Source organism: Dasypus novemcinctus, chromosome 3 (assembly GCF_030445035.2).
Source record: "Dasypus novemcinctus isolate mDasNov1 chromosome 3, mDasNov1.1.hap2, whole genome shotgun sequence".
Classification (NCBI taxonomy): domain Eukaryota; kingdom Metazoa; phylum Chordata; class Mammalia; order Cingulata; family Dasypodidae; genus Dasypus; species Dasypus novemcinctus.
The window spans coordinates 28,042,991-28,068,315 of NC_080675.1; the positions used below are offsets into that span (position 1 = coordinate 28,042,991).

The following is a 25,325-nucleotide window of genomic DNA, read 5'->3' on the forward strand; positions in this document are numbered from 1 at the left end:
GGTATAAGAACAACTGCGTTTAAGAAAGAAGGAGCCAAGGAGTTTTTCAAGATTCACTCACAACAAAAGTAGCTATTTGAATATATATCCAAAAATATAATAAAATAGGCAACATAAATTATATTTGAAAACATGCAGAAAAATCTTCTCAACCTTGTTGGTTGAAAATTTTAAACAGAAATATTTGCATGGCATGCTGGATTTTACAGTAGGGAAATAAAATGGGCTTAACATAGTTAACCTAGCTTCAGAGGTTCACTTCAGAATGAGAACAATTAATAGGATTAAAAAAAAGGAAATAAAGGTTTAAAGCTACAAGTCTATTCGAACCTATGTTTATGAAGAGGATTTTATTCAATGCATAAAATTTTGCTTTAAAATTACCAGGGCATTGTTTATAGTTTATTTTTTAAGGGGCAATATAAATTTTGAGAAAATCTATAATTTTATAATATAAATCAATATAGCATATATATGGCAGTTAATATTGCCTCCTCTCCCAAACCTACATGTTATAGGGAATATTAAGAAATGTGTCATTTCAATGCATCATTCTTACACATAAAAAAAAAAATCAAAAGCACCATTTAAAATTTAGGGCAGTTTGAGTACATGTGGAAAGTAGAAGACTAGTCATAATATAAATGTTAAACAGAAAGAACAAAATACAAAATTCTTTCAATATTCTTTGAGAAAAGAAGAATTTATGAACTTGAAGAAACAGCACATATGACTTCCAACTTCAAAATAGCTAAGTAAAGGTGTTTCTGCCTCTGTGGTAGATTGAATTATGTATCCCAACAACAACACATCCTAAAATCTTAATATGTATTCCTGTGGATACGAACTAGTTTGTAAATAAGACCATTTGAAGATGCATTATCATTTAACATGTGGACTTATTTGTGAATAGTATCTTCTAAAATCCTATTTAGGAGAGGCCAAACTGAATAAGGGCAGGAGTTAGTCTGTATGATGGAAGGCCTCATTAAGAGAGCAAAGTCAGAGTCAGTCAAAGATGCCAGAAGCTGGAGGTTGGCAGAAACCAGATGAGAAAGCCACAGGAGAAAACCAAGTATGTTGAATTTAACAGGAGATAGAGATGCAAGTCAGGGAACCCCAAGGATTGTGACAAGTCAGCACCAAAATACTATGGACTTCTGGAAGAAAGCATGGCCTTGCAAACAACTTGATTTTGAACTAGTGCCTCTGAAACTATGAGATAACAAATTCCTGTTGTTAAACCAACCAGCATGTATTATTCGTCATAGCAGCTCTGGCAAACTAAGAATCCTTAGTCAGAAATCACATTAAAAATTAAGGATGTGAAGAAATAAAAATATTGATTTATACTTTGGCAAAACCAGTAGATATCTATAACTCCAAGTCACAGAACAATGAAAGAAAAATAATAAAATGACTTAGAACAACGAACAGTGAAATCCAAGTTGCTGCCAAAGGGGATAACAGTGGAAAGCAAGTATCTTTCACTCTACAGAGAAACAAAGGCTTCTGAAACTGAGATTCCAGTTACAGCTGAAGGAGGAAGGTGAAGGTTGGGAGACTTGAAAGTTGCTGTAAGGAAGAATTAGACCTTAAACTCTCTGTCCTCATCTCTAGCCCTGCTCAATCCTTGCAAGAGACATGAAGTGTATGTTCTGGAGAAATTGTTCAGAGGCTCTGAATTGGAGCCAGACATAGAACAACATTGGGAAGACATAGAGGATTTAAAATAGAAGGGTTACCATCAAAATGGGCATACTAATTGATGAGACCACTAGTTCTTAACCTCGTATAGCTCCAGAAAAACTGAACCCTCCCTAAGACCCATACATATTCTTATTTTAGAGGCCTTTTTAGAAAAGCCAGTTGATCACCTGATTAGCCTGCAATTTAATTATTTCCATTTTAGTGTTGGTATTATTTGACATAATTAATGCTGTGCTATGCATTGATAACAAACAAACCTTGAATTCACATGGCTTGGCACAACAGAGGTTCACTTCTCACACACTTCAAGTCCAATATGGACAGCAACCATCCTCTACCTTGTAGCTATGCCATCTGGAGCACATGGCCTTCAATGTCCTCATGGCAGGAGCTGGGGAGGAGGGAGCACACAGGCTTGTGACTGCCTCAGCCAAGAAGTGACACATCACTTGTTTACATGTCCATTGTTCAGAATTATCCAAATGAGAAAGATAGTGGAACATATGGAATAGTTGGTGGCATTAACTTTTCTACAACTCTGGGTAAACTTATTTCCAGGTTCTTGAAGGACCTGTCACTCTCTTCCCATGCACCAACCATAGAATTTTTTTGTTTATTTCCTTTAAAAACAAAAATGCATTTTAAATTTAATAAGCAATATTTATTGTGTGTCTGCTATGTGTTGACATGTGACAGGGACTAAAAATACAGAAATAGGGGTGAAAATGATTATTCTATCATTTAATCTCTTATTTCACATTGGCTTTGAAATAATTTTCAAATCATCCTCTCTTAATGTTTATGTTGTGGGTATAAATTAGTGACCAGATAATCAAGGATTCTATAGTAAATTATGTAATCAACATGGTCTTGTGTCCATGTCACAAATGTTTAAATCCAGATATTTTCCCTGACTCTTTTGAGAACTGCTCATCTTTTCCTTTTCAACTAAAATAATTGTTTGAGAACATTTTCTTCTTTATAATGGCGACACTTGGTACTTGGAGGACCTCTGATATACTCCATAATAAGTAACTGAAAATTCATCTATTTCTCAGTATTGCCTTTTGGTTTATTTCTGGTGTTCACTGAAGCAAGTTTGTAAATTAATATTAATGTGAAATGCTCTGTAAAATGTTTCATAGCTTATCAGTCGAAACCAATTATCCAGGAAGAGTTTTTATATCTGAATCAGTCTTGCAAATACATCTCGTATACTTTTTGAAAGGAAATAATTCTTATTTAAGAAGAAATACATTTCTCTTAGAAAAATACTATTACATCTGTTCTTACTAAATTCTCTAAATCTACAACTTAAACTGCATATACCAGTGGTACAACTGATTTTTTTAGTATTTGGATTCTGAGAGTATTTATCAATATTTTATAATGTTTGGTTTCCTTATGTTTTCTTTTTCAGAGTACCCGAGCAGCCTTGGACCATCTGGAGTCTGTGCCTGAGAAACTTATCTTACTAGAAGATTTCAAAGACTTCAGAGTAAGAAAGAGTCAGCTTGTCTCTTTCAGTACTTTTATCTGAGTGAGAACACTTGACATCTTCCTGATGTACAAAGAAAATTGTAGGGAGAGGGAAGGACCAAAAAACAATGTAGACTTTTAATACTCCTACTTAACAGAATTTATTGACATTTGTAAAGTTAGAATTCAAATTAATGGAATTTATGTTTTAACATAATATAGGAAAATAAAGACTTTACCCTGTTACTAAACACAAATTTGGCTGCCCAAAGCTTTAGTTATAATTTAGAAAGACCTGGGAATTAAGGGAATTATATAATTTATTGACAATAGATGATTTTTTGATTAGCAAATATAATTGATAAACTTTTATTTTTAAATTATAATTGCCAGAGTACTTTTTTTTAGAAATAGGATAGTTCACAGGTTATTCCTATAATATAGTATATGAATTAAGATTCACCTAAGATTTTAGATTTCATATTTCATGGCATTTATTGATAAAAGTCTAACCACAAAGCATTTCATTTCATTAATTGCATACATAGATTTACCTACTATAATTTTTAAATTTTTCTTATAGAGGAGAGATGGCAAAGCACAATCCTGCTAGCTGGCCATCCCTTCTAAACAATGTCCCAGTCCAGAGAACATCTTCACGTATCCTGTTTGAGTTGCATATGAATGTAAAATTTTAGCAATCTATAATTTATTGACCCTGTATGGTTGAAGCTAGCAATAATGCTTGTTTCCCTTTGGAAACCATAAGTTGTATTTATGTTTAAATCTAATGTATTATTCAGTGATACACTAGATAGGAAATATAGTTAAATCATGCCATATTGGTTTTTTAGAAACACTAATATGATATTGATATTCAAGTCCTGCATTTTTAAAATTACCTTTCATGAAGTATCTTTTCAGAGTTCAGTAAATAAACATTTTAGTGGGATTCAGGGATGAGCTGACATATCTAAATCTAGACTATCACAAATAGAATGAAACCAAGTATTTCTAGTTGTTCCATTTAAATTTCAATTCTTTTTCATGTTTTCATTATATATTTGCTGTCTAAATCCTTATCAATGGATTATGAAACCGCCGTCCAAGCAGATATAATTTCTTCTCACTCTTATATGGCTGATGGGGATCGCAGGATATATATATATATATGTATATATACCTATTTCCTTTCCGCTTTTTTCTCTAGCTAACAGAAGTATCAAAATAAATAAAGGGCAAGCAAGAAAAAGTACCAGAAACAGGTGGCACTTGTCACTGACAGATGCCTGTCTTATACCAGCATAAAAATATAGAAGTTAAGCCTCCAGTGACAGCTCACTGTGGTTCCCAGTGGTCTACACTGAATAGAATGTTCATATGTACAATTTAAAATTTGTGTTCTCTACTACTGCCAGAAAATATTTTTTATTTTTTTCATCACATGTACAAGTGATTATTAACAATTTTAGTCTATATATATACACACGGAGAAGCCTAAATAGTGAAATTTGTAGGGAGAATATTTTTCAAGGTTCTGAATTGTACATTCCAATATTAGTCATTAAAACTGAAGGCTTTAGCTTGAAAGGGAAAGGAAGTAATTAGCAAGTATTATGTATAGACCGTGTGGTGGGCAGAAGGAAGCTAATTACATTTTCTCTGATCTTCAGAGATATTCTTTAGATGGATATTATTTTTCCCCACTTTACAGGTGAGGAAACTGAGACTCCAAGTATGTAAGTTAGTTGGGACTGGGATCTGATTCTAGAAATAAAGTCTGTGTGCTTTTCCCTGCTGCCTCTAGCTTGAAACTCTACTTGGACTCTAAAGCCATCTTTATATTTAAAAAGAGCTCATTCAAATCAACTTAGCAAAAGCAACTAGATAGACCCTTAAATGAAAATATATAAGGTCTTTAGACTATTAGATATAGATTATATTTTTCAAACTCCCTAAAACTTTCTAAAAATCACTGTGCTGTGATAAAAATAGTGAACAGATACTCCAAAGACCCAAGTTTTAGTATCACATGCTATCCCAGATAAGTCACTTACTATCTCAGAGTCTGTTTTCTCATCTATAAAATGAGACAGTTGAACAATATTATCTCTATGGTTCCTTTTCACACTGGCATCATTTTTATATGTATGAAAAATATATTTTATGTGTATTTTAGTCTCTGAGTGTATGTACAAACCTCATTCTGTTTAGATAGGCTTGATTTTATTTTTGTTTAAATTTGGTCATATTCTCTTTTTTTTTCCCTACCTCATTTTGAAAGAGGTGGTTGAGCTCTACAATCCCACATCTAAACTGTACATATTTGCTAAGTGGAAAGGAAACAGTATTGAGGTCCAAGCCCAATCTGCCACAAATTGCCTAGCCTTGGACAACTCATTCTTAATACTCTGGACTTTAGTTATAAAAATGATGGCTTTGGAATCCTAATAACCCTTCCCGCTTGAACATCTGGTAAAATGTCCCTTGGAATTATTTGGGGGACTAACTCCTATGGATGGTTCTTCTTACATACCAAGTCAGTTGCCTTTATTTTATTCTAATTTCTCCCTAATAGAAATGTCTAAATTTCAGTGAATAATGTCTAAATTATAGTGACTTTTTTATGTTCTAACCTCCCTTCTTCAGAAAAAGAAATGGGAAAAAAAAAAAACAAAGGCCCTAGAAATTTTTACTCTCTTAAAGCCAGCTTCATCAACTTGGTTACTAAATCTTAATGCTTGTGAGAGCAAATGAGATATCATTCAGCTGAAAAGTCTATGGGATAAAATAGTTATTAATAAAAGGTAAAATTTTGTTTGAGGAGCAGTAAAGCAAAAGGGCTCTTATTTTAAAGGTAACTTTTTTTTTAACAAGGGAAATATTTTGATGTCATTCCACTCCAAGAAATGGTACACAGCATCTACAAGTGGCATGGTGTCTTTAATCACCATCTTTAGACAATTTTAATTGAACCTTTTCCCCTTCAACTAAGGGTGTTAGTACTTTCAGCCTTGCAAGAGAACTTAGTCCTGAGAAGAATGCAATAACCAACGTGGGAACTCATATAAATTTTTGTTGTAGCATCCAAAGAGACTGTTGTCTTTTCTTTTTTTACCTTGGGGGCCTATGAGTCCCCCTGTATCTCCCTCTCAATACCTAAAATTGGATATTACCTTCATAACAATACTCTCTTCTAATTCTTTCATTCTTTCATTCACCACTTCAGACCTTTTTTTGTTTTTGCAGGATTTCCGTGGTTCATCTGAGAGAACTGATGGGAGATATTTTAAATACAAAGGGCACAGAGATTCTCTTCAGCTACGCCAAGATGATACCAAGTACAGACTCAAAAGCTTCAAAGTAATGTCCTTTATGTTCATTTTTAGTCTTTGAGCATTATCTACATTCACAGCTATAACCACCCAAATAGCCCCTACAGTGCTCATTTAAAGGCACTTGTGAAAGAAAATATTTTCCTTGTTATATGAAATAGATTTTTCAGTTTATGTTTAAAAACTCTTATTTGAAAAGAGAATGGAAATCCAAAGACTATGCTTTTGCCTGGGAACTAAGCCTATGCCTTAATGGCTCAGTATATTATCTATGGTTGATGTTGCTTAAGAAATCCTGAGCCAGGAGTCCCCTGGTGACTTAGTTGGTTAAAATCTTAGTGTGAATATTTGCCTTCCTCTTTGCATGAAACCAGCTACTCTCTGCAAAAATCTCTAATAGATTCAGCAACAATATAGTCTTTGGTAAATTATAGCCCTGGCATCTCTGGCCATTCTTTTCCTGAGGATATGAACCCCATGCTAATACTTCTGCTTGTGGGTCATTAACATTGAACCAACACCAGAGACTGGGAAGATTTGACCATACTGACAAAAAGCCTACCATCCCCTAGAGGTTGCCTAATATCCACCTAAGTTACGGGCGATTTTAAATCCATTTCACCTTGAACACCTTTTAGTCTAAAGCATATTTTCACAACCTTGGCACTACTGACATTTGGACTGGATAATTCTTTGTTGTGGGGTCTGCCGTGAACAAGGAAGAATACTTAGCAGCATCCATAGCATCTACCCACTAGATACCAGTAGCATCCTTCTCCCAAGTTGTGACATCCAAAAGTATCTCCAGTCATTGCCAAAAGTTCCTAAAGGATAAAAATGCCACAATTGAAACACTGGCCTAGAAAAAAACCCATCTATATTCAAATATATACCCCAAGTCAATTAAAAAAAAAAAAAAAAAGAGCTCTACTGGCTCTTCTGGCTTTTTTGTATTCTTATAAACTCAATGTGCATGAATAAGCACTATACTCTATATATTCACTTACTACAGAGAAATTGTTTCTAAGGAGCTGCTTTTCTCCTCTGAATGTCCGGATGTAATTGGGTAGAATGCTTAGTGCCTATAAGGTCAGTGTTCTTTTCCAGAAGTCATCGCTAGCATGCTTAAAGTGAACACTTCCATTCCCCCATCCCAAACAGAAACTTAACACAATTATGCCAAATTACTGATACCCTTGAGAAGAGGATGTCTAGTGACTTTATACGTGTTTACCTTTGATTTTATAGATTCGTTTTATTCACTATAATAGTAATCTCTTTATCTGCTATGGCAATTTTTAAGTTCTCCAGCAGTTTTCCAACATTCCTATCAGGTCCCATAAATTCAAGCCTTTCTGCCACCGTTTAAAGGAGTACCAGTAACTTTCAACATAAGTACAAGGAGTAGGCAACATTACCTAATATGAGTAATTACCAATCATTGAGCATATATTACAATAAGTAACATAAAATTGCAATTTTTGTAGATGCTGCATGCTTTATTCACATAATCCCATTTCATCCTCACAAAAGTCCTTTCGGGTCTACACCATTATTTTTTCTCTTTTACTGGTGAAGAAACTAAAGTCAGAGAGCAATTAAAAGGTTGAATCAGGATTAAGACCTAAATCCAGTAATCTATATCCTTGACCAGTATACTGTTACCATATAAATTTGGACCTCATATACTGAAGAAAAGTAATTTCCTTTAGAAATTACTAAATGTAAGACTATATTTTTAACAAGAAAAGTTAAATTTTCTCCAAAAATGCATAAAAACAATGCATGTCTCTTAGTTCAACAGACACCTAGATGCAAATGAAACATTTAAAACACTATTTCCCAGTACAGTTAGAGTTGGCATCAGGTGAATCAGTGCTATCTAGTGACACCCAAATTGCTATGAATGAATGCAATTTCCATAACAGCATATGGCAAAACTATGAATGTTTAACATGTCAGCAAGTAATCTCAACAGAGTTCTCTTTTAAAATTACATTTGCAGTAGAAGAGGAAATCAGATCTGGTTTGTAGAAGAGGCCAACACTTGGCAAAATGAGAAATCAGTTTGAAAATTTTACAAATAGGGAGTGCAAGTGTACAAAGATGGCGGTGGGGGGGTAGAGACAAAGCATAATTTAGGATGACACTGCTCCACATTATTACTTCTTAAACATTTAAAAATTTTGATCCATTTTAATAGGGAATATGTAGATTTATCACCATATGTTGCAGATGTCTGGGCTGAAATAATGCAGCAAATTACACAAAACCAGTAAGAATGTCACATTTTTTGTAGTCATTGGAGAGGAAAATGTGGGAGCACGTTTTTGCCAGTTAAGATACCAGTGGTCTTTGGCTCATGTTTTCTATGAAAATAAGTTATTAAAATGACTGAGAGAGGAGGCAAGTTCAAAAGAGGCACAAGCTCAGATGTATTGTAGAAAAATTATGTTAATCATTTCCTGGCTTCTTGAATAATCAGAAGAGCTACCTCTGATTAAACATTCACATCCTGAAGAAAATGCTTTAAATAAGAGTTATTGGGACTCTTTCTGTAAGACAGAATCCCCATTTTCTAGATCAGTTTTAAAAGACATTATTTCAACAGCTATTAACTTCCCCTACATTTAGCTAGGACATGGAATTTTAAAAAGGCACACTGCAAAGATTTGCGTTTACTGGTTCTTCTGAAAACTATGGTTCCAGGAAATCAGTTAGTGTAGGATTCTTTTTTTTTTTCCCAAGGAAGTATAGGGGTTGAACCCAGGACCTTATACATGGGAAGCAGGAACTCAAACCACTGACCTACATCCACTGCCCAGTATTCATTTTAATTGAATAAAAATATACTGAGCAGCTACCAGATTGCAAAGCACTGTAGTAGCTTTTGGGGAGTGGGGGTTGCCAAGTAAAGATGCAGAAGGCATGGTCTTCAAGGCATGGTCTTCAAGGAGGAAGATATGTATCTAGTCATCTATTATCCTAATAGATAATACTTATATAGGTGTTTTGGAGCAAGGGTTGACAAACTGGACTGCAGGCCAAATCTCACCATGTTTTTGTAAATAAAGTTTTATCAGAATTCAGCTAGACTCATTGATTCACATATTATCCATTGCTCCTTTCATACTCACAGGCTGTGTTGAGCAGTCGCAACAGAGACTATAGCCCACAAAGCCTGTCTGGCCCTCTACAGAAAAAGTTGCCAACCCATGATCTAGAGAAAGGAGAAATTATCAATCTACTCTTTCGTCCTTCACATATTATGTAAAAATTTCTTCTTCCTTATGGACCATTCCAAAGAAATACTGCCCAAGCTCTTTGGAATTCATAGTACTTATCCATTCATTTAAGAAATATTTATTGAGTACCAACAGTGTGCCAGGAACTTTCTAGGAGCATGGGATTCACATTAGCGAACAAAATAGACAAAATGCTTGCCTTTTTGGAGCTTCCATTCTAGTAGAAGGATATTCATGTTTGTTGTTAACTCAACATTCTACAAGCATTTATTGAGTTTCTGCTGCATACTAGGCACTATACTAGGAGCTCAAGAGAATGGCATAATAATAAAAACTATTACCAACCCTTAGGAATTCAAAGTCTTTACAAAAACAGTAGTGCAAAGGAGTAAGGGATAAATGCTGTAAAAGAGACCCCAATTAAGTGCTGTGAAGACCAGAGGAAGGAAAAATGCTCATGCATCTTTGGAAAAAGGCTTATGACAAAAAGGTTTGGGAAGTATTTTATCCTCGTCTCAATTTGGAAGTAGATCTCTATTAGCATTATATTAATAGTTGTAGACTCCTGACCTTATTACTTTTGACAGAAATAACTGTTGGAATCTCAGAACCATGTTTGAAACTGACCTCTCATATTGTTGCTATGCTAAGAAGACCGTGAAACATCCATAAGGCCAGACTGCTGGTGGAAGGGAGGGACAGCAGGAAGTGTGCAAGTTAGGCTCTCTTTCAACCCAAAGCTAGAGCCAACATCCTGTTCTTTACTCCCATAGCAATCACCAGGACAAAAATGATGAAACTTCTAGAAACCTGTATAGATTTTGAGCAGGACCAAGGTCAACAATTTCTAAGAATGTAATATAATATTGAACTAAGCTGACCAAGCTAACTGGACAAAGCCTGATGTAAACATTTATATGTAGAATTCAATTCAAAGACTTTTTCTCTGTCTCTGTAGACAACAGATATATTTCCTGGCCTCTTTTTCATCAAGTGTAATTGGGTTTCTGTAGGACATACAGCCTTCCTTGCTGCCCCAGATGTTTCAAATAGAACAGAATGTTCAGAAGTCAGACAGTTACACAGCATTGCTAATCTGAATTCACAGAGGAACATGATTTTGTCCAAAAAATCTCCATTTGTTACCTGCTCTTTTTGCTCTCTACCCATACTAAATATGTGGTTTTAATTAGCACTGGATTTTTAGTAAAATCACAACAGGCATGTTTTTCTCCCATCCTTTTTCTCCCTGAAAGGAAAATCATGATTTTCAATTTCTATTTGGAGAGTTAGTGTGCAACTTCTTTTTAAAGAAGCAGATGTTTTTGCAGGATAAGATGAGGTAGGTGAACTAGTGTTGATAATTGCTTTCAGCCGAGTTTTTGAAGACAGTTTGCCAAAGTTCTTTGTCATATTTGTTCCGTGGAAACTTGTGTATATTGTAAGTGCATCATTTTCTCCTGGAAGTTGTTTCTCTCTCTCTCTCAAACTCTCTGTGCTTTGTTTATACTTTGCTCATAGAAATTAATGACTGTTAGCACTTTCTCTCTTAATTGGCAATTTTTGTTTGTATCTAAAATCTTTAAATAGCAGCTTCTAAAGCATGTTCTGCATACTTCTGTTACAATTCGAGATTGTAGGTGATATGTAAACATTTTTATGTTATTCATTTTAATGACTTTTGAAATACATCACTAGTGTATTATTCATAAACTTTATATATATTGTTTGGAACCAATAGTGGCAACCATGGGGAGTCTAAAGGTAATTTAACCAAAAATACACCCATAATCTCATTTATAACCCCTCCCCATCCTTTGATAAGACATCTTATGTAAACTGCCATGCAAATACAGCTTCATACCCCCCTGCAATCCCCAACATATTTAGCATCCTTTAAGCCTTTCCTATATAGAATTTTTAAGGTCCAAGTCTAATTTTTAAGGTAATATAAGAGAAAATAAATGTAACCATAGGTGATTATGGAAGTTTGGGAAATGCTTTCTACTGGATTGTATGACCTTTGAAGGCAGGCATCATCTGCCTCATCTTTGAGTACTTTATACTCCAGGACTCACAGTAAGCGTACAATACATGTTAAACTGGTGATTTTAAAAATACTTTAATGTTGTTTCTAGCTTTAGCCATTCTAGAATTCTAACAAATATTTAGTTGTTATTCTTTTCAGTTACGTTTAGATGATACATCTGAAAATTTATAGGCAATCAAAAAATCTTGATTCTTTTGAAGTGGTCAGTAATAACCTACCAGCCATAATAATTAACTAGTTGGTTTCATCTTGCTGTTTGAAAGTTGAACAAAAGTTGGCCAATCGAGTTGGAATTTTTCTTGTAAAATCTGAAAAGAGCAATGTATCAAATTGCTTATTTAGGAACCAACATGGTTACATAGATGAGCACATTAAATTTTTACGCATGCTGGAGCTCCACTCTACCAAACCAGTTCCCTTAATAAGTCACCTGCTTTCACCCCTCCATGTCTTTGCTCATGCTGTTTCACTTGCATGGAATGTCCTTCTTATTCCTTCCTTCCTTACAAAGAACATCTTACTTGAAAGCCCTGCTCAAATAGAACATACTTTATGAAGCCAAATCCATACCTGTCTCATTTGTTTTCCATAATAGTTTGTTCACTCCTCAGATTTGGTACTTGATTTTTACTGTCTCCCCGATAAACCCATAATCTTCAACAGGAACCACTTTTTGTACTGCAAATCCAGCAGTGTCTAACATTCAGAAGGCCCACAGAAAATGTTGCTGAATGCATACTCACAGCAGATCTACCATACTACCCAGACTTAATTCTAGTATCTTCATAACATTGACTGTGGATGAACATCTGTGCACATAAGCCTAACTTACTGATTCTAATCTATGATTAGGTGTTTCATTGATTAATTAAGACCTCTGTGGATATTTCCCATACATATTATATGGATATGCTATTACTGCATAATATAGCAGGAAATGTTATAATGAGGCCATACTCAGTATACAAAAAGATAATTAAATTTTTAAACTTTGCCAAAAACTAGGTGCCTATAATTATAAATCCATCAGAAAAATGTCATTATTAGGATAATATCTCTGAAAAATATATCTCAGTCCTACTTTTTTTTGTAATACAGTGAAGTCCTTATAGCTTCTTAGGCACAAGACTTTTAGGATGGTATCATTGTTTAGAAATACACTATAGTTTATGACAGTTTCAGGCTCCAAGAAGCCTCATATTTACAGGTTACATCAAGGATGGATTAGAACCCCATGAGGAAATCCAGAGCCAGCCCACCACTAAATATGAAGTGAGGTCTAATGGGGAAGTGGAAAGAATAGGATCTGGTTTCAAATATGAGTTGCATACTCATACTTTGGGATCTTCTCAACCTCTCTGAACCTCTATTCCCTCATCTGTAAACAGACATGACGACACCTGAACTTTCCCCCGCCCATCTCTAAAGATTGACGCAAAAGTCAAATGAGAGTCCTAAATTGAATCGTTTGTAAACCATATAAAATTATATTCAAGTTGTTATTGTTCACCACTGTATCCCCAGAGCTTGGGGATATTAGGTACCCAATATGGTATATATTAGGTACCCAATATGTCAAATGAATGAAAGATTGGCTCTAGGCTCTGATGTCAATATTTTTTAGTCCAGTTTTTAAGTAATAATACTAGCTGTTAACATTTATTGAATGTTACAAGCATGTACTTAATGCTTTATAGGGGTTGTTTTGCGTAGTCACACTGTGAATGGTGGTGCGAGGAAGTGACCTAAGCATTCTGATTCCAGTGCTCTTAACCACTGTGCTCCAATGGCCATTTGAATAGTATAAGAGTTTAAAATGTTCTTCAAAGAATCTCCATGTATTTCTTTTTCCATACCACATGTGTAACTGATAAATACAATCACATATTTCAACATACTTCAAGTATATTGGGTCCAGATTTTTCATACGCACACAGACATCATGATGAAAGGTTAAAAAACATAGATAGGGGAAGCGGTCTTGGCCCAGCGGTTAGGGCGTCCGTCTACCATGTGGGAGGTTCACGGTTCAAACCCCGGGCCTCCCTGACCCATGTGGAGCTGGCCCATGCGCATTGCTGGTGCATGCAAGGAGTGCCCTGCCACGCAGGGGTGTCCCCCGCGTAGGGGAGCCCCATGCACAAGGAGTGTACCCCATAAGGAGAGCCGCGCAGCGCAAAAGAAAGTGCAGCCTGCCTAAGAATGGCACCGCCCACACGGAGAGATGACACAAGATGATGCAACAAAAAGAAACACAGATTCTCGTGCCACTGACAAAATAGAAGCGGACAAAGAAGACACAGCAAATAGACACAGAGAACAGACAACCGGGACAGGGGGGTGGGGGGAAAGGGAAGAGAAATAAATAAATAAATCTTAAAAAAAAACAAAACATAGATAAAGAGGTCTGTTTATGTTGGAGAATGACTAGATATCTTATGGAATACAAGCATTGATTGCCAGGCCATTAGGATGTTTTCATTCAGTCATCCATTCAACTTACCCTTACTGAATGCCTAATATATTACAAGTTCTGTACAACACTTGGGGAAGTTAAAGACAAATCAGAAAAGGTTCCATCGCTCAAGAAACTCACACTCTACTTGGAAAGACTAATGCAAATATAATTACTATATATCTCTATTCCTCCATATAAGGAGTAGGAAAAAAGAAGAGAGATAAACTGCTGAAGGTTGTAGGAAGGACATGAGATTTCAACAAAACGATGGAAAGGTATAGTGTGGGCAGGTGACACTGAGAAAGAGGAATGCAATATGTGTTATAAATTTGAATCAGAAGGATTTTTTTAAATTTTGTGACTTGACTGAAAGTAATTCCTTTTTAAACAATAACACCAAGGAATATTATTGATAGTAACTTTTGACCACAGTGATTAGATAGACCATATTTCTTCATTCAACAGGAGATAGTGCTGATGTCTTAGATACCTATAATCTAGTCCCAGATCTGCCACCAAATGGCTATGTGAATTTCAGCCTCTTATCTGTAGCCTGATAGATTAGAAGTGGAGTTAATATCAGAAATCATTTAGCTCTTGACTAAATATTTTCAAAAGCCTGTTATGTACGAGACAGCCTGCTAAGTGCTATGGGGTATCAAGGATGAATAAGAATGCACAGCAGTTAAGAGCTTGGATGCTAGATCCAGACTGCCTTAGTTTGAATACCAGATCTGAACTTACTGTCTATGCTATTTGGAAAGTTAATTTAACCTCTTACTGGCTCGATTTACATTGTAAAATGCATTCCTATCGCAGAATAATGAAGATTGAGTTAGTACACATGCCTGGCACATAAAAATACTCACTCAATGAATGTTAGCTGTTACTAAGCCAGTGTCTATTTTCAAGGACTTTAGGGTCTAATACACAAATAGGATCATGTACATAAATAATGATAAAAATATAGTATACGACCAATGCTATACCCTTAAGACCACATCACTGTTCTGTGGGATTCAGGAAATATAAGTAATCACAACATGTTTCACATGCTAATCTTTTCTGTATTGTTCCAGTTTTATTCTAAGTTATGCTGAAGTGAACACATATAATGGTTGCATCATTTCTAGTATATCTCTCTAATGGATGTTTAGCATGTTTAGAAAAAAAGATTCAAATGCTAGTATTTGTAAAAACTGAACATTTTTTACTCTGGTTTTCAACAGATTTTGATAAGGATTTACATATATTTCTTTAAATTCTTTTTTTCATTAGATTAGTTGTAGGTTTCCAGAAAAATCATGTAGAAAATACAGAGCTTCAATATAACCCCCTAATTTTAATGCCTTCCATTAATGTGGTACATTTGTTAAAACTAATGAAAGAATATTATTATAAATGTACTATTAATTATAGTCCATGGTATACATTAGAGTTTCCAGTTTGTGTTGAATAGTCCTATTTTTTTATTCTTGTAATCTAGTATATATAAAACCTAAAATCTCCTGTTGTAACCACATTCAAATATATAATTTAGTACTATCATTTACATTCACAATGTTGCACTACTATCACCACCATCCATAACCAAAACTTTCCCATCTCCTCCAATTGAAACTCTGTACAAGTTAAGCATTAGATCCCCATTCCCTATCCCCACACTGGACCCTGGTAACTTATTTTCTCGTTTCTGACTATATGAATTGGCTTATTCTAATTATTTCAAATCAGTGAAATCATGCAGTATTTTTCCTTTGTGTCTGGCTTATTTCACTTAACATGATGTCTTCAAGATTCATCCATGTTGTTGTATATTAGAACTTCATTCCTTTTTATTCCTTTCTATATATTTAGCACATTTTGTTCATCTCTTTATCTATGGATGGAACTTGGGTTGCTTCCGTCATTTGGCAATTGTAATAATGCTGCTATGAATATCAGACTGCAAGTATCTTTTCAAGTCCCTGCTTTCAGTTCTTTTGGGTGTGTACCTGTAAGTGGGATTGTCAGGTCATACAGTAATTCTGTACATAGCTTTCTGAGAAATCACCAAACTTTCTTCTTCAGTTGCTGTACCATTTTACATTCCCACCAAAAATGAATGAGTGTTCCTATTTCTTCATATCCTCCCCAACACTTGTAATTTTTCATTTTTTAATAGCAGAGATTCCAGTGGGTAGTAACTCATTATGGATTTGATTTGCATTTCCCTACAATCTGGTGAGGCTGAGCATATTTTCATGTGCTTTCTGGCCATTTATTTATATTCTTTGGAGAAATGCCCATTCAAATATTTTGACCATCTTTAAATTGACTCATTTGTCTTTTTGTTGTTGAGTTACAGGATTTCCTTGTATTATCTAGATATTAAGCCCTTATTGAATATGTGGCTTCCAAGTAATTTTCATATTCTTTAGGTTGTCTTTTTTTAACAAATCAATTTTATTGATACATATTAATAAAACATAAATCCATCCGAAGTGTATAATCAGTGGTATTCAGTATAATCATAGTTGTGCATTCATCACTTCAATCATTTTTAGAGCATTTTCATTATTCCAGTAATAATAATACTAAAAATAAAAAACCAAACAAACGAAAGTCATCACCTCTCAAACTCTCTATGCTTCCCCTGCCATACATAGCTGCTATTGTTTCCTTCTCTCTAGTTTACTTGTATTCCTATTTTGTAAAAACAGCCTTATATGTGCAACATTCCCATATTCATATTTCACATAAGGTTTCACTATGCTATACAGTCCCAAGTTACATTTTTAGTTTTCCTTCTAGTAATATACATGACCTTAGACTTACCCTTTGAACCACTGTCATACCCATTTAATAGCTCTGCTAGTCAAAAACACCATGATGTGCTCACTATTTCCATTCATTTCCAGCGATTTACAACCTTTTAACCAATTCTGCACAGATTAGTCCTCAGCTTTCCATTCTCTACCCTCATTCTATTTTCTGGTGACCTATATTGTAATTATTAATTCCATGAGTTCACATAGTGTATTTAGTTCATAATAGTGCAACCATACAGTATTTGTCCTTTTATGTCTGGTTTGCTTCACTCAATGTAATGTCCTCCAGGTTCATCCATGTTGTCATGTGCTTTTTGACTTCATTTCTTCTTAAAACTGCATAATAATTCAATATTTGTATACACCACAATTTCTTTATCCATTCATCGGTTGGTGGACACTACCACAAGATCTTGAAGATGTTTTCCTACATTTTCTTCTAGGAGTTTTATGGTTCTAACTTTTATACTTAAGTCCTTGATCCATTTTGAGTTAATTTTTGTATGAGGTGTAAGATAGGGGTCCTGATTCTTCTTTTGGATATGGCTATCCAGTTCTCCCAGCACTATTTGTTGAATAGACTGTTCTGACCAGCTGGATGGGCTTAACAGCATTGTCAAATATTACTTGACTATAGATGTCAGGGTCCTATTTCTGAATTCTTGATTTGGTTCCATTGGTTAATCTGTCTTTATGCCAGTACCATGCATTAATATGCTTTAAAGTTAGGAAGTGAGAGTTCTCCAACATTGTTCATCTTTTTAAAGAAATTTTTGGTTATTTGGAATTCCTTACCCTTCCAAATAAATTTGATAATTGGCGTTTCCATTTCTTCAAAAAGGCTGTTGGGCTTTTCATTGGGATTACGTCGAATCTGTAAGTCAGATTGGGTAGAATTGACATCTTAATGACTAGTCTTCTAATCCATGAATGCAGATATTCTTCCATTTATTTGTCTTCTTCAGTTTCTTTTAGCAATGTTTTGTAGTTTTCTGATTACAGGTCCTTTATGTCCTTGATTAAGTTTATTCCTAAATATTTGATTTTTAAGTTGCTGTTATAATTTGATTCTTTTTTTGATTTCCTCCTTAGATTGCACATCAATAGTGTATAGAAACGCTACTGACTTTTGCATATTAATCTTGTATCCTACCACTTTGCTGTACTCATCAATTCTAGTAGCTTTATTGTGGGTTTTTCCAGATTTTCTAAATATAGGATCATATCATCAACAAATAGTGTAAGGTTTAATTCTTTCTTTCCTATTTGTGTGTCTTTTATTTCTTTATCCAGCCTAATTGCTCTAGGTTGAAATTCTAGCACAATATTGAGTAATAATGATGAGAGTAGGCACCCTTGTCTTGTTCCTGATCTCAGTAGGAAAGCTTAAGTCTTTCACTGTTGAGTACAATGCTAGCTATAGGTTTTTCGTATATGCATTTTACCATATTGAAAAAGCTTCCTTGTATTCCTATCGTTTGGAGTGTTTTTTATCAAGAAAGGGAGCTGTATTTTGTCAAATGCCTTTTCTGCATGAGTTGAGATGATCATGTGATTTTTCTTTAATTTATCAATGTGGTTTATTACACTAATTGATTTTCTTGTTTTGTTTTTAAGATTTATTTATTTCTCTCCCTTTCTCCCCCGCCCCGCCCCACCCCGCCCCACCCCGCCCCACCCCGCCCCAGTTGTCTGTTCTCTGTATCTATTTGCTGCGTGTTCTTTGTCCACTTCTGTTGTTGTCAGCAGCACCGGGAATCTGTGTTTCTTTTCGTTGCATCATCTTGTTGTGTCAGTTCTCCATGTGTGCGGCGCCATTCCTGGGCAGGCTGAACTTTCTTTCGCGCTGGGCGGCTCTCCTTACGAGGCGCACTCCTTGCGCGTGGGGCTCCCCTGTGCACAGACACCCCCGCGTGGCACAGCACTCCTTGCACGCGTCAGCACTGTGCGTGGGCCAGCTCCACACGGGTCAAGGAGCCCCGGGGTTTGAACCGCGGACCTCCCATGTGGTAGACGGATGCCCTAACCACTGGGCCAAGTCCACTTCCCTTGATTTTCTTGTTTTGAACCACCCTTATATACCTGGGATAAAACCCACTTGATCATGGTGTATAATTCTTTTTATCTGCTTTTGGATTTGGTTTGCAAGGATTTTTTTGAGGATTTCTGCATCTATATTCATTAGGGATAATCATTTGTAATTTTCTTTTTTCATTATATCTTTATCTGGTTTTGGTATTAGGGTAATGTTTGCTTCAGTGAATGGTTTTGGTAGTATTCTTTCCTGCTGAATATTTTGGAAGAGCTTGAGCAAGAATGGTATTAGATCATCTTTGAATGATTGGTAGAATTCATCTCTGAAGCCATCTGGTCCCGGGCTTTTCATCTTTGGGAGGTTTTTGATGACTATTTCAATCTCTTCACTTGTGATTGGTTTGTTGAGGTCTTCCATTTCTTCTAGGATGGTGTAGGTAGTTCATGTGTTTCTAGGGATTTGTCCATCTCCTCTATATTATCTAGTTTTTTGGCATACAGTTATTTATAGTATCCTCTTATGATCACTCTTATTTCTGTGGGGTCAATGGTAATATCCGCTCTCTCATTTCTGATTTTATTTATTTGCATTTTCTCTCTTTTTTTACTTTGTCAGTCTAGCTAAGAGTTTGTTCATTTTGTTGATCTTCCCAGAGAGCTAATTTTTGGTTTTGCTGATTGTCTCCATTGTTGTTGTTGTTTTTTTACATGAATTTATTTATTTCTCTCTGATCTTTACTATTTCTTTCCTTCAAATTGGTTTGGGATTAGTTTGCTGTTTTTTTTTTTTTCTAGTTCCTCCAGGTATGCAGTTAGATCTTCAGTTTAGCTCTTTTTTCTTTTTTTAATGTAAGCATTGAGGGCTTTAAATTTCCCTTTCAGCACTGTCTTTGTAGTGTCTCATAGGTTTTGATATACTGTGTTCTCATTTTCATTTATTTCCAGATATTTTCTGAATTCTCTTGATTTCTTCCTTGACCCACTGCTTTAGAGTGTATTGTTTAATCTCCATATATTTATAAATTTTCACTTTTTCCATCCATTATTGATTTCCAGCTTCATTCCATTAAGATCAGAGAAAGTGTTTTATATAATATCAATCTTTTTAAATTATTGGGACTTGTCTTGTGACCCAACATGTGGTCTATCTTGCAGAGGGATCCATGAGCACTTGAAAAAAAATGTATATCCTGCTGTTTTGGATTGTAATGCATTATAGATATCTATTAGGTCTACTTCATTTATCCTTTTATTCAAGCTCTCTGTTTCTTTATTCTCTGCCCAGATGTTCTATCTAATACTGAGAGTGTTGTACTGACATCTCCAGCTATTATTGTGGAGGCACTATGTCTTCCTTCAGCTTTGCCAGTGTACGGCTTGTGATTTTTTGCTAATGTAGACATCTGGATATATTTGTTGGTGACTTTACTCTGATGGCCAATTTCATTCTCTTGCCTATTGTGTAGTTTTTTTTCCCCACAACTCTTGTTTAATATTTGGTTCAACTGATTCAAAGTCTTTAAAATTACCCACCTTAATTTATTAGAATTGTTCCAGAGACAACTAATGTGGTGCAGATTTTCTCCCAGGTGTTAGAATACAGAGAGGCCTAAATTAGTTTTTGTCATGCAATTTCCATACAGGCCAGCAGATGGTACATGTTGGCTCACCTTTCCATAGAGGTGTTTCAAGCTCCGTTTTCCTGTGTTTTGGTCTGGTCAGAGCCAAGCTTCAAAGTGGGCTCTGCTGGCCAAATTCACTGAAGAAAGATCCCCAACTCCCCCTCCCTTTTCCCTTGTAACAGCTTACAGGGAGGATGAATGATATCTGTTCCCCTCTCAGTCAGCTACACTGATCCAGGGGTTTTACCCCAGTTTAATATGTTGAGTTTGGGGAAGGGGAGGCCTTCTCTGCCACCACAGGAGGTTGGGTAGCTCACTTTCTTGTTTCAGGTTCTTCATCTCTGTCCCTCACCCTCCTGGGAGTTGTGACGCACTATCCTGGTCTGCTGACCCCCAAAGCAGTTCTCTTCGACAGCTTTTGGCTTTTTGTCTGTTGTTTTTGTGAGAAAGTTGAGCCCTGCCTGCCTAATCCCACACCATCTTCCCACAGTTCCCATGATGTAGATTGTCTTTATTTTCATGATAAATTCCTTTGATGCACAAATTTTTAAAATTTTGACAAGGTCCCATTTATCTACTTTTTCTTTTGTTGCTCCTGCCTTGCATTAAAAGCCTAAGAACCCTTTGCCTGACACAAGGTCCTGAGGATGCTTCACTATGTTTTCTTCTAGGAGTTTCATAGTTCTTGTACTTGAATTTATGTCTTTGATCCATTTTGCACATGGGCATCCAATTTTCCCATCACCATTTTTTGAAGAGGCAATTCTTTCCCAAATGACTCTACTTAGCACCCTTCTCAATGATCAGTTGGCCATAGATGTGAGAATTGATTTCTGAGCTCCTAATTCTATTCCATTGGTCTATATGTCTGTCCTTGTGCCAGCACGATGCCGTTTTGATTACCATGGCTTTAATAATAATTTTTAAGATTGGAAAGTGTGAATTCTTCATCTGCATTATTCTTTTTAAAGATGGCTTTGACTATTTGATGCCCTTTTCCTTTCATATAAATTTGATGATTGGCTTTTCCATTTCTACAAAGAAGACTATTAGAATTGTGTGTATTTTTGATAAAATGATCATGGTTAATGCTCAGAGTCTTAATATGTTAAAAGTAGTTGAGCATTGTGAAGCAGTCACTGTAAAAAAAAGTGCCTTTCAGATTGGTACATGGTTGTCCTTTCAGGTGGGGCAAGGACTAGATAGATACATAGCTATCCTGAGAGAAGGACTTAGCAGGTTATAGCTACAAAATTTATTTCCATTACGTCTAAAAGGAATTGACTTCTTTGTGAAATCTAGAAGAAATTGATAGTAGTTATGGATTATAGACTGTGAGTCATGGCATAATCTTTCTATTTTTTTGTTGTTTTATTTGGGATAGAAGCTTATACTTGAGTGCATGTGTCAACTTGGCTAGGTTATGATGTCCATTTGTTTGGTCAAGGAAGCACTGTCCTGTTACTATGAAGATATTTCATAGATTTAAACAATCATTAACAAGATTGCATCTATTGCTGATTATATCAACAGACAGCTAATGAGATTGTCCTTCAACAGTGAGAAGGATGTGAATAATGGAATCACATCCAGTCTGTTGAAGGCATTAAAAGGAGAGAACTGATGATTTCAGTAGTAAGAATTTCTCTCTCTCCTTCAGCAAACCTGTTTTCCCTGGTGAATTCATTAAAAACATTCATCATCAATCCCAGCTTGCAACCTGCTCTATAGAATTGTGATGTGCACATACCCACAGTCACAGTCACATGAGCATGTTTCTACAATATCTTAATATTTACATTATATACATAATCTTCATTTTTTAAAGAGAAAACCAATAGTGGTTGGTGAGATTCAAAGGTTTTGACTAATCTACACATAATCTTGGCACATATATTACCATAGAATTCTTCTATTTCTGCTTTAGATAAAATAACTTTTCCAAATACTTTTCTCAAGATCATTAATCAAGGAAGGATTATGTAGCAGTTTTAATTCATGTTTTTATTTATAATGATAACATTTATAAGTATCTAATTCAAAATTCTAGGTACTAAAAACATAAGGGATTCCAACTGAATTTGTCATTAGTTTTATTTTATTTATTTTTTATTTTTTGTGTGAGTGCATTAGCTTTATAACTTCTAAAGCAAGTGAAAATGACATCAGAGAAATGGAAAGTAATCAGTGGGGAAGATATTCTTTGCCATGTCTACCTTACAGGTTTAAAAAATATATACATTTTTATTTTTAAAGATACTTAGATTCCATAAATGTTACAAAATATAAGGATTCCCATATGCTCTGCTCCCCATACCTCCCACATATTCCCACATGAACAAAATCTCTCATTAGTGTGGTTCATTCATTATAATTGATAAATAAATTTCGGGCATTGCCAATGAGAATGGATTATAGTTTGGATTATAGTTTAGGTTATAGTTTACACTTTCTCTCACACACTTCTATAGATTATGGGAAGATATATGATGGCCTATATCTATCATTGCAGTGTCATTCAGGACAATTGCCACGTCCTGAAAATGCCTGTGTACCACACCTGTTTTGTCATTAGTTTTAAATAAACATACCATAACATACTCATCCAAATCATCATTTTTCTCTTTTAGATAGTCACTTAAGACAATAAGCACTTATTCCAATGAGGCCACCATCATTAAAACATCTTGGCATCTCTGCCTTTGGTTCATCAAGTCACTAGCACATTCTTTTGCCTTTCTTTATTGATGGCACATTTTTATCCACTGTGAGTAGATTATTTGTTATTTGAAAATGGAGCCAAATCTAAGGTTGGTGTTTTAGTTTCCCAAAGGGCTGCTGATGCAAAGTATTAAAAATGCGTTGGATTTTATAATGGGGATGTATCTGGGGTAAAAGTTTATAGTTTCCAGGCCATGATATGTCTAAATTAAGGCATCAGCAGAGATGCTTTCTTTCCAAAGTAAGCTGCACATGTGTAGCAAGATGGCCACCTGTCCATCTTCCAAGGTCTCTGCCTTCTCCTCCAGAATCTCTTATCTCCAAGAACTCACCTGAGGGCAACCAGAAATAGGGCTTGTCTATTTCAAACCACCTCTATCAGTCTTGGCTGCTCCATTTTCTTCCAAAGTTAAGCTGCAAGCTATCAGGCATATGGCTCATTTCTCTTGGGCCTCAGCTCTTTGAGCCTCTCAGGGGCTTCTCTCCTTGCGGCTAAGCTGTGGGTGAAACTGGAGTCCTTTCTCTCACATTGCAGGATCAGTATGATGGCTCTTTTTTCCTGTGTCTCCATTATCACACCCAGCAAGAGGGCAGAGACTCAACCTGAGTTGCACCTCACTAGTGTATTCCAATTGAACTAACCCATGGGAGTGGGTTAGTTCACAAATACAATATTTCTCCTTTTGGGATTCATAACATAATTTCAAATTGCCACAGTAGGTAAAAAAGCTGAGAAAACAATCCTTTTTCCTCAGCAATTTGCTAAGACTAAAATTTTGTACAATAAAATATCAGTTGGTTAAGTGCAAATCTATCATTACTATTAGAAAACACACAAAGAGCTTCAAGGATTATAGTCCATTCCTGCTTTAGTTAATCTGGCGGGTGAGTGTTGCTTTGGATTTATAATATTGTATAAAATTGGATTTCCTGTGCTAAAGATGTTTTGCACCTTTAAAAGCACTGTTTGCTCACTGATCCTGTTCAAATGGATTAGAATCATAAAATGTTAATGCTGAGAGGACTTAGAGATGATCTGGTCTAGCTCTCTCATTTTTTTCCATGGATAAACAGGATGTAAGAGTGGGAAAAGTCTGAGTCTCCATCTCTTGACTTCTGTAGCAGATTTTCAATTCTGACTTCCTTAATGTACTAAGTGTGGAATATTTGCATGAGTAGATGGAAGGATAAAAAGATGAAAACAATCAAACCCTCACCCTCATGGAAAGTAAAATATAAAATGCATATTGAGATATGGAAGGCAGCATTTAAGTAAACTGTCCCGATTGAACTTTGAAAAAGGTATAAAGTTTACTTATGAAGAGGCTAAGCTTTCTTGAGCACTGATGGAGAATTGGGAATTAAAAGGGGGCACAGATGGAGGAATGGTACATTGTTAGGCTAGAAACAAGTATAGGAAAGCAGTTCTGCCAAAGATTCGGACATACATAAGTGTTTTTTCCATCTATGCAGGGGAAGGATTGGATAAATTAAAATTTTTAAAAATTAAATATATTGTTTGTCTTGTAAACTTTGAACTTACAAATATTCCTTAGAGGAATGCTTGGTGGATATTATAAATATTAATCATTAGAGATCAATTTAGCAAAGGGATTTAGTTAGGTTGAAACAGCTTTTAAGAAACCAATTACAATGTGGGTTATGAAAGAGAAATGGAAGAATCCCAGGGAAAATATTAGAAAATGCAAGTCCCTTCACCCAGTGGGATTTTTGCAGGGAATTCTGGCTAACTAGCTTGTTGAATCTTAAGGTGTCAGTAAAAACAGGTCCTTGTGCTAGGGATATAAGAATTGGTAAAAAAAAAAAAAAAGTTGTGATTATTAAAATTTCAAAGAGTCTT

At 35.4% G+C, this 25,325-nt stretch overlaps 1 protein-coding gene across 9 annotated transcripts in view; it reads left to right on the top strand.

Annotated features, from left to right (window-relative positions):
* The window catches only part of CEP128 (centrosomal protein 128), a 478,155-nt gene that overhangs the window by 433,045 nt on the left and 19,785 nt on the right, over nt 1-25,325 (top strand). For all 9 annotated transcript variants that reach the window (XM_058292841.2, XM_058292852.2, XM_058292854.2 and 6 more), the window contains 2 exons: nt 3,131-3,208; nt 6,439-6,552. In XM_058292841.2, the coding sequence (XP_058148824.1) occupies nt 3,131-3,208; nt 6,439-6,552 (192 nt within the window). The remainder of the gene's footprint in view (nt 1-3,130; nt 3,209-6,438; nt 6,553-25,325) is intronic.